Genomic DNA, 17,373 nt, shown 5'->3' on the forward strand with positions numbered 1-17,373 from the left:
GGCACTCACGGTGGTGTGTGTGTGGTGGTCTCTGTAGTGTTGCTGTGTTGTGTGTGTGTGTCTGTTGTGCGTTACTCACGGTGGTGGCATTGAGCTTCCTCTCACACTGCTGCCTTTCATTCTCCTCACAGCTCAGCCTGAACCTCAGCTCCGTCACTTCCTGGTACAGGCCCTGGGGAGGAAGGACAACTCCCGTTACCCTCTCTGTGTGTGTGTGTGTGTGTGTGTGTGTGTGTGTGTGTGTGTGTGTGTGTGTGTGTGTAAGGAGGGGGGGCCTCTGGTGTGTATATGGAAGACATTTCCTCGCAGGACGGAGTTCACAGCGGGGGGGAATTTGTGTCCGAGGGGCAGGAAACCATACTGTGTTTTCATAAGCAACTTCTTGGGAGAGAATATTGCGAAAGACTGGGCAATAGGTCAATATTGTGGTTGATCGTGTTTCAATTATTGTTTGAAAGTATTATTGTGACAGCCGTATAGTCTAACTTAGTTATGATTAAGTTATGCCCTTCAAACGATCAAAATATGAGGTCTGAAAACGTATGAAATGGGGTTTTGAATTCATAAGCGCAACACACACTGATATTCAACGGCATTATACAAAATCCCCATTATTATGGTTATCACAAATCAAAAGAGGCTGTCATAGGGACTGAAGTCGTGCAATCTTCATTGAAACCATCAAAAAACATTTAAAGTTAAATGTAACTTTTCATTACAAAACCACGAGCAGATTAGTATCAGTGCTTCAGCCGAGAGTAGGGCCCAGAATAAACACCTGCCGGCGGCCAACGCTAGATGGATCTCACAGGTAAACCACTTTAGATTAATTTCCTCTTAAAACTGTTGCTCAGAGAGTCTACTCCGGTAGAAAGACAAACTTCTGAAACGTAATTCTGCACTAGAATTGAAGTCAGGAAGAAAATGATGCAAATTAAATTGTATTGATCCAGCACAAAGCAAATAACACACAGGTGGGCGGATTGAAAGTACAGGGTTTCAAAAAGTTGGAGAGTCTAGCCAACCCCACATGACAGGCCTGTGGTTGCTTCATCCAAGACAGGCAGCGCCCCGGCCTCCCGTTTATTGACTTTAAAAACACTGACTGGCTGGGTGCCAGTACTACTAGAATCATCCCCTCAGGGTTACACAACAGCTACACAACAGCTACACAACCATCTAATGAAAATCAGATCCATAGGCCATGATGTGCTACGACAGGTCTGTGTGCGGAAGGTGTGCAGGTGTGTGCGCGTGCTTGTGCGTGCGTTTACCTCTGCGTCTTGCCGATCTCTTTCCAAGTCGCTCAGCTTCACCTTCAGTCGGGAGAGCTCCGACATGAGTTCAGTCCTCTGTGTCTCCAGAGTAGTCCTGGTGCTCAGCTCCTGTGGAAATAGAATCAGTTAGTCCAGTCCCACAGAAACACAACGGCTGTTTGTAACGACGTGATTTAGGATTAGCGAAGCACTTTACGGAAACCTAATTCTTCATGGAAGTGGTCGCAACTTGACTTTTTAGTTCAGGTTCAAGTCTTTTACTGTCAGGTACCACTAACATTCTCCTGAGAGCCAGACAAGTCTGCAGGCTCCGCTCAAGTTGATCAGGTTCAAGTCTTTATTTAGTCAGGTAAACACAAACGTTCCCCTGAGAACAAGACAAATCTGCACACTCATGATTAATTTGCTCCAGCAGATATTCCCCCCCCCCCCCCCCTGTCCAGACAGACAGCAGACCTGGTGTGACTCATCTGACACAACAGGTTGATCTTATATGGGGCGGATTTTAAAAGATGGGATTGCTTTGAGGCAACCAAGATGTCCCCCGTAGGATGGTTCACACACTTCCTTGTTCTGATTGGTTGTCGGCCTATCCAATTGCATCAGAGGGCACCTTTATCTGCGCCCGTTAATAACCAACGCCTCTCAGGAATCCAAAATGAGAGAGGTTCCAGACTCTAAACTGTACACACCATGGTAACCCCATAGACGGCAACATAAAGCACAAATAACAATAAAAGGAATGCTCACCTGCTGGAACAGCTGCTCGGTGTTATTTAGCTTCTCCCGGTGTTCCGCAAGGCACCGGTCTAGATCCCTGATCTTTTCCCCCTGGACCTCCACCTGGTCTGTGAGGACGCTGACCTGCATGGGATCATCAGACATCGTAATGAGGCGCGCTAGCAGCAATCCCTATTATACCAACGTTTGAGTGCAGTGTCCTATTTGCTTGCGTTGTACAATTGATCGCACAATAATTTAGATTCAACATAACAGAACGACACACACCTGGAGAACGAGGCATTCTTTGTCGCTCTCGAGACGGGAAAGACGTTCCTGGTATGCGGCCTCGACCGACCCGAATCCGTGACCGTTACTCTGAAATAACAACGACGTCAATTCAGTTTGAACAAGGCTGCATCCCTTTATGTGTTAACCAACTTCTGCAGCACTCACTCGATCACTCACTCAGTGCCTGAGAGGCAGGGCGTAGAGGCGGTTGTTGCGTCCCCAACGTTAAGAGGATTTCTGAGTGAGGACAACTGCGCCGGCATCCACACACACACACATCCCACATACACAAACCACATACACTAACCCTAACCACAGACTACCATAAAGGTTCTCCAGCAAACTGCAAAACATTTTACAAGGAAGGTACGGCTGCACAGAGGTGCGCTTTGGATTTTTGGGCGAAAAGCGAGAAGCACTTCCCAGTCCCAACTGTCTTGTGTGATGAGGCTCCAAAAGCAAACCAGTCTCTCAGATTTCACAGATGTGTTAGGGGAGGGTGGTGTGGGGGAGATGGGGGAGGGTGGTGTGGGGGAGATGGGGGAGGGTGGTGTGGGGGAGATGGGGGAGGGTGGTGTGGGGGAGATGGGGGAGATGGGGGAGGGTGGTGTGGGGGAGATGGGGGAGGCAGAACTGAGCCCTGGTGTGAGTCAGCTCTGGCGCAGAGGATGGAAACTATTTTCTTTTGCTGCTTCTATAGAAACTTCATCGCTCACAAGAATGCCATAACATTCACACCAGAGCACAAGATTCATGGCGTGGGACAATCAAAATAACCAGTGTCTGTTATTAACATCAAATAACTCACACATTGGAGATGTATTAGAGACGAGCTTGCTCTGGTTAATCAAACTCTTTGTGTACAGCAATGCGCAAAGCCCTATAACTGATTTACACCGCAAACAAAAGGTCATTCCAATATTCACACATTACTGGAACTGGGCACTTTAAAAAACAAGAGCAATTGATGGGAAAACCGCTCCAGGGAAAGAGGCATCGGGAGATCAGAGATGCTTGATTTCTTGTGACCTTTTATTATAATGGTTCAGTTTGCGCCACTTCATATATAAATGGATTTGTACTATTTGCTCATTCGGCAGACGCTTGAACAGAAAGGGACTTTTGGCGAGTTTTAGTCGCATGAAACGAGGCAAGGAGGAGAACCACGACTGCCCAAGACCAGCCGGCTGTTTTCTTTCGTTGGTGCATGAATGGGTGCATGAATGTGATCATGACTGGGTGCATACATTTGTGTATGAATGTGTGCATGAATGTCTGCACGACTGGGTGCATGAATGGGTGAATGTTGTAAGCGAGCTTTGAGCGGCCACAGGTTAGAAAAGCACTTTCTGTATTCAGTACATTTACCAATAATCATGGTCATTACAAACAATACCATAAATGGACTGCATTCATACTGCCCTTCTCTCAGCAGCGGCCAATCATAGCGTGGAGGCAGGGGCTGGAGGAGAGGGTGGAGGCAGAGGGTGGAGGAGAGGGTGGGGGCAGAGGGTGGGGGCAGAGGGTGGAGGCAGAGGGTGGAGGCAGAGGGTGGAGGCAGAGGGTGGGGGCAGAGGGTGGGGGCAGAGGGTGGGGGCAGAGGGTGGAGGAGAGGGTGGAGGAGAGGGTGGGGGCAGAGGGTGGGGGCAGAGGGTGGGGGCAGAGGGTGGGGGCAGAGGGTGGGGGCAGAGGGTGGGGGCAGAGGGTGGAGCAGAGGGTGGGGGCAGAGGGTGGAGGAGAGGGTGGGGGCAGAGGGTGGAGGAGAGGGTGGGGGCAGAGGGTGGGGGCAGAGGGTGGGGGCAGAGGGTGGAGGCAGAGGGTGGGGGCAGAGGGTGGGGGCAGAGGGTGGGGGCAGAGGGTGGGGGCAGAGGGTGGAGGAGAGGGTGGGGGCAGAGGGTGGAGGAGAGGGTGGGGGCAGAGGGTGGAGGAGAGGGTGGGGGCAGAAGGTGGGGGCAGAAAGTGGGGGCAGAGGGTGGGGGCAGAGGGTGGGGGCAGAGGGTGGGGGCAGAGGGTGGGGGCAGAGGGTGGGGGCAGAGGGTGGGGGCAGAGGGTGGGGGCAGAGGGTGGAGGAGAGGGTGGGGGCAGAGGGTGGAGGAGAGGGTGGGGGCAGAAAGTGGGGGCAGAGGGTGGGGGCAGAGGGTGGGGGCAGAGGGTGGGGGCAGAGGGTGGGGGCAGAGGGTGGAGGCAGAGGGTGGGGGCAGAGGGTGGGGGAGAGCCTACCAGCCGGCCCTGGTGGAGCCACTCGGCCAGCCCCTCGGCCGTGGAGTCGGGGATCTGGCAGCGCAGGTTGTCGCGCTCCTCGCCGTCCATCAGCTCCAGCGCGGCCCGCAGGTCCTCCAGCAGGTGCAGGGCTCGCATCCCGCCCAGGAAGGGGGACGACGGGGACTGGCAGTCGAAGAGCCCGTTGGAGTAGTCCATGGCCTTGGAGCCTGGAGGGGACGGACACACAGGGGAGACACGGAGAGGTGGAGATGACCAGGCTGCCTTTACTTTGGCTGACACGCACACACACACACACACACACACACACACGCGCACGCACACACTAAGTTTGAAGATTTGAAATCTGCAAGCAAAAGTCTCCCGCCCCCAAACTCACTGTTTGTACTTTTGTGTGCACATATTTGTATGCATGTGTGCGCATAACACCCCCCCCCCTCCCCCCTCCACACATGTGAATAATGACGAGCTCTAGATGGTACATCTGCAAGCAATATTTGCTTTGTCAACGAACATTGCAATGAAGCCCATTTGCTGAGCCGCGGTATCCTCTGTCCACCAGAGATGATCTCCCCCACAGATTGTGTTCTCCACAAGCAAGGCCAACACAAACAAAGGCACAAACAAACGTCTAAAATAACAGACATCGCTCCAACAGTAGCGAGGAGGAAGGGGCGGTGTGTGTGTGTGAGTGTGAGTGTGTGTGTGTGTGTGTGTGTGTGTGTGCAGCCGTCTCGCTCCTGCTGCAAAAGGGCAGCGCTATTATTACACACATCAGTGGCATCGTGAGGACTCATCAGATCACCGCTCAGCTGCAGCCGCACGCGACGGACGGCGACGGACGGCACGCCCTTAGGCCCCTCCCCTCCGACGGCCACACCCACCAGAGGCCCCTCCCCTCCGACGGCCACACCCATCAGAGGCCCCTCCCCTCCGATGGCGTGCCCCTCCGACGCTGTCCGGTCGCCTTCCTTTAGTAATCGTTACTTTGCAGCGGAGCGTGCTCAGTGGAAAATGACCTCATGCTTCTGGAGGAGAGACTCTGAGTGCAGGACCAGCCGTCGGGCCACCAGGGACCGAGGCCACGATCGCCTCGTTCCGCTCGGCCCATCACAGAGCGGCTTCATGGCGGTGGTCCGGACTGGACCGGCGGAAGGAGGCAGACGCTGGCGCTGGGCGACTTGGCCTAAAAATAAAATCTCGACCCGATTATCGATTTTAATCTATTTCTTTCTATAAGTGAAAAATATATACTGTATATTTCTTAAGTTTGGATTTTATTCGAACAATAACAATGATTAGCAGAAGCTAAATCAATAACACACAGGCTGGCTCCACTTTAAGATGTTGGGATACGCGTGATGTGCTGCTGCTTTTGGTTGCCACAGACATTAAGCAAACTCTAAACACTCACATGTTTCAGTGCATGCTACCATGCTGATATTTAACCTTACCTTAAAAAAATGATAATAATCGGCCTAAACCATTAATTCGAATACGTTTAAAAAATGATTAATTGCCCTGCTCAAACTCAGAACCACCGCTGCTCGACCGCCAGGACTGAGGCCACGCGCGTCTCGTCTCGCTCGGCCAATCACAGAGCGGCTTCACGGCGAGGGAGAGACCAGGACAACACGTGGTCTGGACCGCCGTGGCCCGCAGGAGGCTCCGGGGGGGTCATGAGGACGGCGCTTTAACTCAGATGGGGAGCTGGGATTGTTTGGGACGATAACCCCTGACCCAAATCCCAATCGTTTTATTTCCTTCCGCTCTTCTTCCCCCGATATCGTTATCTTGTTGTTTCAGTCGTACCGGCGGAAACATGTTGTTGACTTGGATAAGGGACGATACAATAATCAGTTAACTAATACCTAAGCCCCTTATGTACAGCCCAGCTAATCATAGCTAATCCCAACCCGTTCCTCTCGTTCCGGCGACCAGCTCCCCATTGATGTTTGGAAGAAAACTAATAAAAAAGGATCTCATGTGTCTAGCCTGCCGACGTGGTAAACAAGGTACAGCAGAGCCACAGTGCGTGATAGAATACTGTATCTCAGGCCCACCACACCCCTAAGCAATGTCAAATCAATGAGAAATGTCAAACTAATCTGAGCAACACAAGATTTGTGTGAGCCACACATAAGCCTTCATGGTGTTCACGACGTGGCTGCATTCGGTAACACTGTCCAATTCAAAGTCATGAAGGCCGAGACCAGTAGCTGGCCCTGGTTTGACTCCTCACAGGCCAGCGGCAGCCAGTCTGTTAGTGAGGCTCAATGGGCCGAGAGCCAGAGACTAGCATTAGCATGTAGCTCCTCTAACGGATTCCCGATAGACGGATGCAGAAGGACCCTTCCCCATAGTTCCTTTCTCCTAATTGAAAGCCAATCAATTCTCCTTTGCTTGGTTCTGATCTCATTAGTTGGTTTTTCTTTAGACTATGTACTTCCGAGATCCTGGTTGATGAGTACAGGTCATTAAAAAGTAACTAATGATCCGTTCCTGGTGTGGTTGAAATCCATAAAAGGAATCCCTGTTTGATAAACGTACCATTGGAGTCGATTGTTTTAACCCTAATAAATCCAGACCGGACTTAAAAGGGCTTTTATGTAACTCCAAACGTCGCCCTCATATAGCACGCCAGGATCTATGAATGTGCTCTTAGGACTCTCCCCCTATAGGCTACTACAGCAGTCTGGACTGAACTTCTCCCCAATCCATATGCATCACCGACACAAGAAGTAACATCATTAGCGAAAGGCTGTCCTGTATCTTCAAACGTCGGTGCTACGAAACAAGCAGAGACTATTCACAATATCGAGGGGTTGCAAAGGATTGAGGCCTGTTTGTTGCTAGAATACTTAATCAACAATATGATTAAAGAGAAAAAAAACATGTATCTGTTACATGTTCACTGTTAAGCTTTTAAGCAAAAGACATGAACAAGACAACGGTGGCACCACGTAGAGGGTGGGACCATTCCAGTCTCGCCCGCTGTGGGCCAGGATGAATAGGGTTAGCTGCGGTTTGCAAAAATCGAATGGCGACGCCCTGAACAACGGTTGCGCGTAAACCGACGTGCAAAGTCACTGAAGCGCCGCCTGTATTTGGTACAGTAAGGGTTAGCGGGGTTAGCATGCTCAGAGGGTTAGCGCAGCAGCGGGTACCTGCTATGATGCCGTCCATCTGCTCAAGGGCCGCGGCCAGCATCTCACTGGCGTCGGACATCATCTTCACCTCCCGACAAACCTGAAGGGAACATCAAACAAGACGAGAACGTAATGAGTCTGAGCAGACGGAGGGGGAGGAGGAGGAGGAAGAGGAGGATGAAGAGGAGGAGAGCGAGGAGGAAGAGGAGGAGAGGAGGAGAGGAGGAGAGGAGAACGAGCAGGGAGAGGAGGAGGGAGAGGAGGAGGGGAGGAGGAGAGGAGGAGAGGAGGAGAGAGAGGAGGAGGGGAGGAGAGCGAGGAGGAGAGTGAGGTGACCAGCTGAGGAGGAAGCGGCGAGGAAGATGAAGGCGTCTCCATCAGCGCCCTTGACATCGTAGATGGTGATAATTACAACGAAGCACGTCCTGAAATGGAGGTTCACTCACTAACTAGTCACGTCTTTTCCCCCTGATGGATGGAAGGCAGGCGAGACCTTTATGGGAGAGAGTTAACTAACTTATGAAACATGGCAAGGAGCAAACGGTAGAAGGGAGCTCTGCTAATAAGCAGCAGAAATAGATTTATTTTCCCCCTCTTGTGCGCGTCATTCTATTACAGGCTCCATTATGTGTGGAATTCATGCTCAGACAAGATATGATTTGCCAAATGTAATTTCATTACGTGGAACCACAGTATTTTTATCAGGAAACTAAAAGGCAGCACTGCTTGTAATATTGGAAGCACATGAACTCAAGTAAGTCTGTGTTTTATAACATGCGTTAACTAAAATGTATTCACGAATCATAAATGTATACCTTATTGGGAATTTGTCGCTAAACTGGATGCATGTCAAGTACTCAAAGTTTGAGGTTCAGGACTTAGGGTGAAAAGTGGCATTAATTATATTCCTGGCTCCGATTTCTGGTTCCAGCCGGTCCACCGGACCTTCACTTGGTTCTGATAGAGACTCCAACAGCTCTGGAGCACAGCCCGACCGTACGCTGGTCCTCATCCTGGGTCCCGGCTGAAGGGGACCCAGGAGCAGGAGATCTGGAGCACAGCCCGACCGTACGCTGGTCCTCATCCTGGGTCCTGGCTGAAGGGGACCCAGGAGCAGGAGATCTGGAGCACAGCCCGACCGTACGCTGGTCCTCATCCTGGGTCCCGGCTGAAGGGGACCCAGGAGCAGGAGATCTGGAGCACAGCCCGACCGTACGCTGGTCCTCATCCTGGGTCCCGGCTGAAGGGGACCCAGGAGCAGGACATCTGGAGCACAGCCCGACCGTACGCTGGTCCTCATCCTGGGTCCTGGCTGAAGGGGACCCAGGAGCAGGACATCTGGAGCACAGCCCGACCGTACGCTGGTTCTCACGCCTCCGTTCCGGCCACACTGCTGCACGGACGCATTCTTAACGCCGGCCAGGGGAGATATCAGAAGGAGGTGGGGGAGGGCGGAGGGGGCTGGGGGGGGCAGCGGGAGTGTGGGCTGACGGCCGGGAGTGCACAGGCCTGTCGGCCGTCAGCCTCCACCAGCCACTGGAGGAGTACGTCTCACAGACACCCGGCTCACGCCAGGGTGGATGGAGGGAGGCTGAGGCTGAGGCCCGGCTCTCGGTGCCGTGAAGGTCCGAGGACCCGACACGCATCTACTCGGAAGAATGGAGCCATTCTACAGAGGGGGAGGAGGCGGGGGGGGGGGGGGGGGGTCTCTGGGGGGGAGGGTGGCATTCCCGGAATGTCAAACTTCCATAACAAAGTTGTGAACGCAACACAGCCGTCATGAAGATTTCCGGGTCAAAGCAGCGCCCGGATTCAAAACACACGGGTCACAAGGTTATAGTTTTCCGGGAATTTGGACCAAACATCAAGAGCTCACGAGTTAATTGAAGACCGAGGCGGTGCAAACTGTATTCAACTGATAAAACCTGCACATCTGGCTTGTAGGAAAGATAGGGATTTAAAATGAAAACAAACAAAAAAGCTACCCCCTGCTTTTTTTAAATGAAGCCGAGCCAGGGTTTGAGTCCGGGAGGAATACAGACAGGCTCTACTTTATATCCTCTCTACTTGGGTCAGACCACACCCACTCGGGCCATTACATGCACATGTAATTAAACTACTAGCCCGGAGGGGATGGGGGCTAGTGAGCAGCAAAAGGGGCCCACAGTTGGACCACTAAGGTTTGTTTCCATACGGTAACAGTTCGGTCAGACATCCTCCACAACGTTGCCATTTCTATAAAGTGCAGCACATACTTTAGAGAACACAGCACTAACTGAGAGCCTGTGTGTACTGCTTAATGTAATGTATATATTTAATTAGATTCGCATGAAAGGGACGCATAAAAACTGAATTGTTTCCGTCTGCATCGACGGCCGTGAATGTGGCAGTTGGGGGCAGAAGGGCAGCTTTTGACATTCAGCGTGTGGTTCCCATGGCAATAAGGGGTGGGGGGGGGGGGGGGGGGGGGGAGGGGGGTGGGCGTTCCACCGGAATACTACTCTGTTACAGTTTCTCTTCCAGCGGTATTTCCGTAGTATGATGGAAAAATATTCCACACCGTAGTAAAATCCTGCCGGACAGCTGTTTTTCTGTGGGAAAGGGCTCAGCTCTTTCCATCCATGGTAGCTGGTAGCATTGTAGCTGTGATACACTGGGCTCCACAATAAACCCAAAGCTTATCCTCTGAACAGGGAACACACTGGTGGAAGGTTGATTAAGGCCCTGGATGCAAACTGATACCAACATGTGATCAGACAGCTTCTTCTGTCCAAAGCATAACGTCAAATAACCATGAATAATACGATCATGACAATTCATTCACAACAACGTGGACTGTATAATCAGTGGACTGGTATGTTGTTTCTCAGGATCATTATATCCATGGGAAATCAAATCAGCTTTTACTGCAAGTGATGTTCTTCCTGAGCGAAACAACACAAAAAGGGCTTCACCTTAGGCCTGGTTGTTTCAAAGTTTAAACAACATTGCTTTTTAGGCCACAGACTTGAACCTCAATGTCCCACACAGAAAAGGTTCAGCGACAAAGAAATGTCAGTTTCCGCGTCGCCAGGGACTAGCCCACAGCTCGGGGGTGATAGATCATCACCCCAGTATGAGGAGAGGCAGCCCCATCACACCAGGCCTCGTCTCCCAGCACCTGCCCGCTGGATCGAAAGCAACACAGCACAGTGAACCCTGCGGCCACGCCTGGGAGCGAGCAGGGACGGCCCGCACCCCCACGCAGCCCTGACCTGCTCGGCCTCCCCCTCCCCCTCGGCCTCCCCCTCGGCCTCCCCCCGGCGCCTGGTACTGACAGCACACACTCCCCTCCAAGTCAACGAGGAGGTGGAGGACCTCTCTAGTACCCATAGGAGAGCCATAACCAATGTCAGCTCCCCGCCCAACGGATTCAACCCAATCGGAGGCCTAGCCTAGGACCTAGTCCGCGTCTCCATGTCTTTTTAGGAAGGTTTTGGAAGCATAATCGGTACGCAAAATAAATAAATAGACCCTCATGCCTTCAAACGTGACCCAGGCTTGAGGACATGTTCTGAATCCAAGAAGCAGTGATCGCCCAAAATGCATAGAATTATTTCAACGGACCCATTTTTCAAAGTGCGTCTAAAACTATTTTCCATTCCCGATGCGGCCGTTAGAATGACAGACGACCCTCTCTCAGTCGGCGCCGGGGCCGGACGGCGTCCCCTCACCAGCGGATCGATGACACGGCGTGTTTAGTTTGACCCCCGCGCCAGATGTGAGAACTTTAAGAGAGGGAGGGGGGGGGGGGGGGCTGTGTTTAGAGAGAAAACAGACCCGGTTGGAGTGACCCTGCAGAGTCACCCTCCTACACCCTACAAGATTATAGAGCACGTAGGTGACACACACACACACACACACACACACACACACACACACACACACACACACACACACACACACACACACACACACACACACACACACACACACACACACACACACACACACACACACACACACAGCCTCTTTCAGCAGCCCCCTTGGAGCCCGGCTCCAGCTGTGCTACAGATGTGCCCGTCAATCCAGAGCGTCTCCCAACCCACGACTGGACTGCATCAGGTTTGTGTGGAACAACATGCACACGGCGGCTATAGAATATATAGAATAGAGGTTCTCTTAGGGTTTGATCAGGGTTGTGTGGAACAACATGCACACGGCGGCTATAGAATATATAGAATAGAGGTTCTCTTAGGGTTTGATCAGGGTTGGGTGGAACAACATGCACACGGCGGCTATAGAATATATAGAATAGAGGTTCTCTTAGGGTTTGATCAGGTTTGTGTGGAACAACATGCACACGTCGGCTATAGAATATATAGAATAGAGGTTCTCTTAGGGTTTGATCAGGGTTGTGTGGAACAACATGCACACGGCGGCTATAGAATATATAGAATAGAGGTTCTCTTAGGGTTTGATCAGGGTTGTGTGGAACAACATGCACACGTCGGCTATAGAATATATAGAATAGAGGTTCTCTTAGGGTTTGATCAGGATTTCGGCTTTTTCACCTTCTGGGATCCTTGCTGGGGTTGGGCAGGAGCAGTCAGACCACTACGTTGTTGTTCAGTTATCCAATCAAAATGTACCCGGTACTGGTTAGCATTAGCAGGCTGAGGTAGATCCCCAGGTACCAGGGAATGAGCTCCACAGCTCAACTGAACACCTTTCAATGAATGCAAACCTGAATCTATTTAGTTTCCTGTGTACGTCTGCAATAAACAACTTTTAAAAAGGCCCAACTCCAAAATACGACATTTCTGCTTATTTTACAAGCGGTTAATAGAGCACGATATTCGTTCCAATTCACAGTTTCTTCTGCCGCTTCTTCAAAACCAGGAGTGTGATTATCTCCGGGCTACCTGCACAGCCCTGCAGAAGAATAAAAAAGGCATTGGTTGCTGGCGCTCATGTTCTGCAACCTGGGAGTTTACATCAGCCCGCTACTGCAAACCGGTAACAGGTACATACATACCAGTTAACAATAGCTAAGCGGTAGTTAACATTAGCTAAGTGGTAACAGGTACATACATACCAGTTAACATTAGCTAAGCGGTAGTTAACATTAGCTAAGCGGTAACAGGTACATACCAGTTAGCTAAGCGGTAACAGGTACATACCAGTTAGCTAAGCGGTAACAGGTACATACCAGTTAGCATTAGCTAAGCAGTAACAGGTACATACCAGTTAACATTAGCTAAGCGGTAGTTAACATTAGCTAAGCGGTAACAGGTACATACCAGTTAGCTAATCGGTAACAGGTACATACCAGTTAGCTAAGTGGTAACAGGTACATACCAGTTAACATTAGCTAAGCGGTAGTTAACATTAGCTAAGCGGTAACAGGTACATACCATTTAGCTAAGCGGTAACAGGTACATAGTATACCAGTTAGCATTAGCTAAGCGGTAACAGGTACATACCAGTTAGCACTAGCTAACCTGTATCACTGAGCAGATCTGATCACTGAACTGAATCATGGAGCTGATCAACAACAAGGTGTTGACTGCTCTTGGCTATCCCATCGATGAACAGAAGGAAGGGCTTTTGGCCGGTGGTGTGATATGAAGTGATGGATGCCAGCCCTATAAGGTGATAGAGCATTTGTTTAAACATGCAGTAAACAAAAAGGCCATACAAGGCCTGGCTTTGAAATGAAAGATAGCCGAGGAAAGCTGTGTGTTTGTGTGTTAGGGTTTGTATTGGTAGCCCGTTGACACACACACACACACACACACACACACACACACACACACACACACACACACACACACACACACACACACACACACACACACACACACACACACACACACACACACACACACACACCTCTTTGTCAGTGGAATCACATGGTAAGGAGGGGGAAAAAAAGGGGAATGCTAATTTTTCACATGGCCCAAATCAAATCAACATCGAAGAAGAAGGAAAAAAACTATGGAGTTACGATGGATTTGAGCCATCAAAGAACCTGCATGATGACCTCATAGCTCCAGCAAGAAAATGGAAATTGATGCTGAATGTTACGTTTTATACCATGATACAGTGGAGGGATAACCAAGACAACTGGGAGTAAAGCACTACTGTAAGTCATTCACTGTTAGGCCACTTGTTGAATGCAGTGGTGTTCTGTATCTGCCGGTCTGAGCCGTTGTATTGGGCTCACTGGGTTTTTATCTGGACTCATGAAAGGGTAAACACGGCCTGAGCCAAGCACACACTGAGGTGACCTTCACTTCAGTATGACAGGATGACTTCTCAGACGGTTCTTTATTAGCACGATCCTCACGAAACGGTGGCTGCATAAAAGAGGGTGACAGACTCAACGTACCTCCCTTCAGGCTATAAATGGATATGTGTGTAATTAACAGACACACCAATAAGCCTTGTATTTAGTAAGGTTTAGTAAGGTCAAGAAAGCAACCAAAAATAGGGATTTCACATTAATGTGAGATTTCCTTTCATGAGAAAAACAAGTCACCCCACAGACCATTGTGGCAATAACACATTTCACCTTTTAAAAAAATGTACCTCCACTAAGTGTGACACAAATATGTGTGAAATGTGAAATGTAACCCACACAGAGTATGAAATGGACCGAGAGCACTTTCTAAACAGAAAGACGGTTATCGAAGTAAACTATGGAATTGGGTAATTTTAAGTAAATAGGCTCTACTCCTATTCCGCTACTCTGCACCACCACAACAAACAACAAGCAACGTCTGTTTCCTGAGTAAAGCCGAGATTATATAATTGTTGCTCTGTCTGGTATAATAATGAACCATAATGGACAGTCAGTCCATGTGAAGGGGGTCCTTGTGAGACCATAGTGTTGTGGTCGGACTCTCCTTTGTTTCAGCCTATGAATTAAGTCTGTGAGATCAAAGACTGTCATCACATGACGAACTTTCAGTCAAACTCACTTTGTGCGGAGAGTTTGCTATCACGTTGCATTTACAGGATGGCTTGAGAGAAATAACAATTTCGTACATTCATTTCCCACTTTAATGTCCTTGGACTATTGAGTTAGTAGTAGGCTATATACATACAGATGTCCCAGAGAGCCGTTCTCAAGAAAGTTTTAAAATCATTGAGTTATTTAAAAACTCAACTTACCGGACGGTGCTACCAACTTGGTGAGAGTGGAGCTTCGGTCGAGGGCAACCCTATTCCCGGTGTTAATATCCCCGCATTCGCGTTTACCTCATCGTTTGAGACACATTTCCATTCAACTTCTGGACAAACTCAGTATTTCCAACTTTTCAGACGCTGAGATTGCTCTGCATGACAATTTACTACGCATGCGCGTTAAAGAGCCAATCAGAAGCGACCAGAGCTGGTCTCCTGCTGCTCCCAGAAAGATGATAAATCAAATTAAATGGCCCCTCAAGGGCCCAATAGTGTCGGCAAACATTGTATGGGCTAAGAATGGAGTGTGTTTGTTCGAAATTATTTACACCAACTTTTTATATTATTATTATTTTTTTAATATATAATAATCGGAATTTATTAACTACTAAAAATGCTTACCGGTATTTACCTACTTATGTAGTAGCAACAAATAAATTGACAATTTAAACCTTATTTATCCTAATAAGAAAAAGGGAGACAGTTGAATCGTCAACAACATACAAAGACAATTACTTTCGCGATGATAAAAGTAACGGTCTCACAGATCAGAGCTCGATTAAAGTTCAGCCTCCTCGCTCGTGGGCCAGGGTGTCACGCGCGCATTTTGTACGAGCGCGCGTTGATGTCATCATGGAATATGATGAGGCGCAGAATAAGTAGAGGTCCACGCATATGTCCTGCCTGCGCAGGTCAACCGAAAGGTGGGGATAGAGTTGTTCTGCTGGCACCGTCCTCACCATGGCCACGATTAACGCAGCAAATCACTTACTGTATGTATGTATTCATTTATTCATTCATTTATTTTTTATTTATTTATTTATGTGGGACCTTCATTTTATTCCATTATCTCGCTAGTTGACGTATTGGTGCCACTTCGGTCTAGACGCAAAGAGAGCTATTGACCTGTTTAATACGGGTGGATTACTGCAGCTAGTGTTAATTAACTCCCACCTTATGAAGTCAGGTAATGAACTGGTCTCAACCGTGTACCAGAGCAGGCAACTCGAGTGGTAATCATAGACTACATTTATGTTAATGAGCAGGTATCATTTATCATTCAAATCTATTGGTTTTTAATGCATGGACCGCACCTTATTTTTGTGTAGTTAAACAGCTTAGTTGAAACCAGGTTTAATTTTAAACATTGAACACTTTTTTGTTGTTGCAACAAATTGTTGTAACATTAAGAAATTCTTTAAGAGAGCTGGGTTTTACGAGCAAACCCCATAAACGAAAGCATACATTGATAACTCGATAGACCCAGAGAACTCATTTTAAATTGCATACCAATTAACCAACTAAGTTGAGTGGGTTGGACAACACAACTTAGTTAGTATATATATATATATATATATATATATATATATATATATATATATATATATATATATATATGCACAGCAATTCTGTTGCTTTTTATTTTTTATAATTATAAAAAAAATATATATATATATATATATATATATATATATATATATATATATATATATATATATATATAAATATATATAAGTATATATTTTTTATAATTATAAAAAATAAAAATAAACAGAATTGCTGTGTTGGATCCTAGGGCCTTGCCCTTGGTTTAGTTCTCTAAGTTCCCCCGCTCTTACAGTGAAGACCTCCTCCTCCCCCCACTGCAGCGGGGTGAACATTAGGTCTGATAGTGTTAATCACGGACACATTATGCACCATGCTGACCTCGGGGGGCGAATCCCTGTCTGCTAGGCACCCTACGGGGGCCACGGCATCCCATAAGCAGCCAGCGGTGCTCCCGGGCTGGTTGCCATGGTGAACAATGTAAAGGACCAGCATGCAGGCTCCCCCTTTCATCCGTCCATCCACCCCATCCCTCCGCTAATGAAGTCGTTCTGTTTTTACATCTCCCGCTCGTGGGATTGAGATCTTCTCTGATCATGGTTGTGTTGTCATACACTGTGGCTCTCCTATGGATTAGCGTCTGCACCACCCCCCCCCCCCCCCTTCCCCCCGGGCTCTGTGCCTGGAAGGGGGTTTTGGTGGCCATGGCAACCTCACAGGAAGCGCATAGGCTACCTTCAACTGCACAACTGTTGTTTATGTATTTACCTCAGAGGTTATTGTGAGAATGGATGTTCTCCTCTCTCTCTATCCCTCTCTCTCCCTCCCTCTCACTTTCTCTCTCTCTCTCTTATCTATACTTCCCTTTTCTATACCGCTGAAATCTGACCAATCAGACCCGCCCAGGGTCTCCTACAATTCAAAGCAATTAAAGATGGAAGCCATTCATCTCATGTGTTCTTGAAGGTTCATTTGATCTGTATATCAGTACTGTACATGTGTAAGGAGAGAGGTACAGTGTATTCATATGGTGTGCTGTGCACTCTCTTAATGGCATTGACACAGACTAATTACTTGATAGCCAACAGACCACTTCAAAAATGTGTTTTCCGAGACAAGACCTAATAATGATGTTTTAGCAATGCTATGATGGCAGGTGGGATTAAGCAAATTCATGTCGGTTGACCGGATAAGATAATTTGGGCGGCAGACTGAGCGGA

At 48.7% G+C, this 17,373-nt stretch overlaps 1 protein-coding gene across 1 annotated transcript in view; it reads right to left on the reverse strand.

Moving 5' to 3' along the window:
• The window catches only part of LOC115541421 (liprin-beta-1), a 30,474-nt gene extending 15,430 nt beyond the window's left edge, over positions 1-15,044 (reverse strand). The window contains exons 1-7 of the mRNA XM_030353148.1: positions 14,816-15,044; positions 7,676-7,757; positions 4,509-4,717; positions 2,286-2,375; positions 2,028-2,141; positions 1,275-1,385; positions 80-172 (exon numbers count right to left, since the gene is read on the reverse strand). Of these exons, the coding sequence (XP_030209008.1) occupies positions 80-172; positions 1,275-1,385; positions 2,028-2,141; positions 2,286-2,375; positions 4,509-4,717; positions 7,676-7,739 (681 nt within the window). The 5' untranslated portion in view covers positions 7,740-7,757; positions 14,816-15,044. The remainder of the gene's footprint in view (positions 1-79; positions 173-1,274; positions 1,386-2,027; positions 2,142-2,285; positions 2,376-4,508; positions 4,718-7,675; positions 7,758-14,815) is intronic.
• Between the last annotated feature and the right edge of the window lie 2,329 nt (positions 15,045-17,373).

Source organism: Gadus morhua, chromosome 4 (genome assembly GCF_902167405.1).
Source record: "Gadus morhua chromosome 4, gadMor3.0, whole genome shotgun sequence".
Classification (NCBI taxonomy): domain Eukaryota; kingdom Metazoa; phylum Chordata; class Actinopteri; order Gadiformes; family Gadidae; genus Gadus; species Gadus morhua.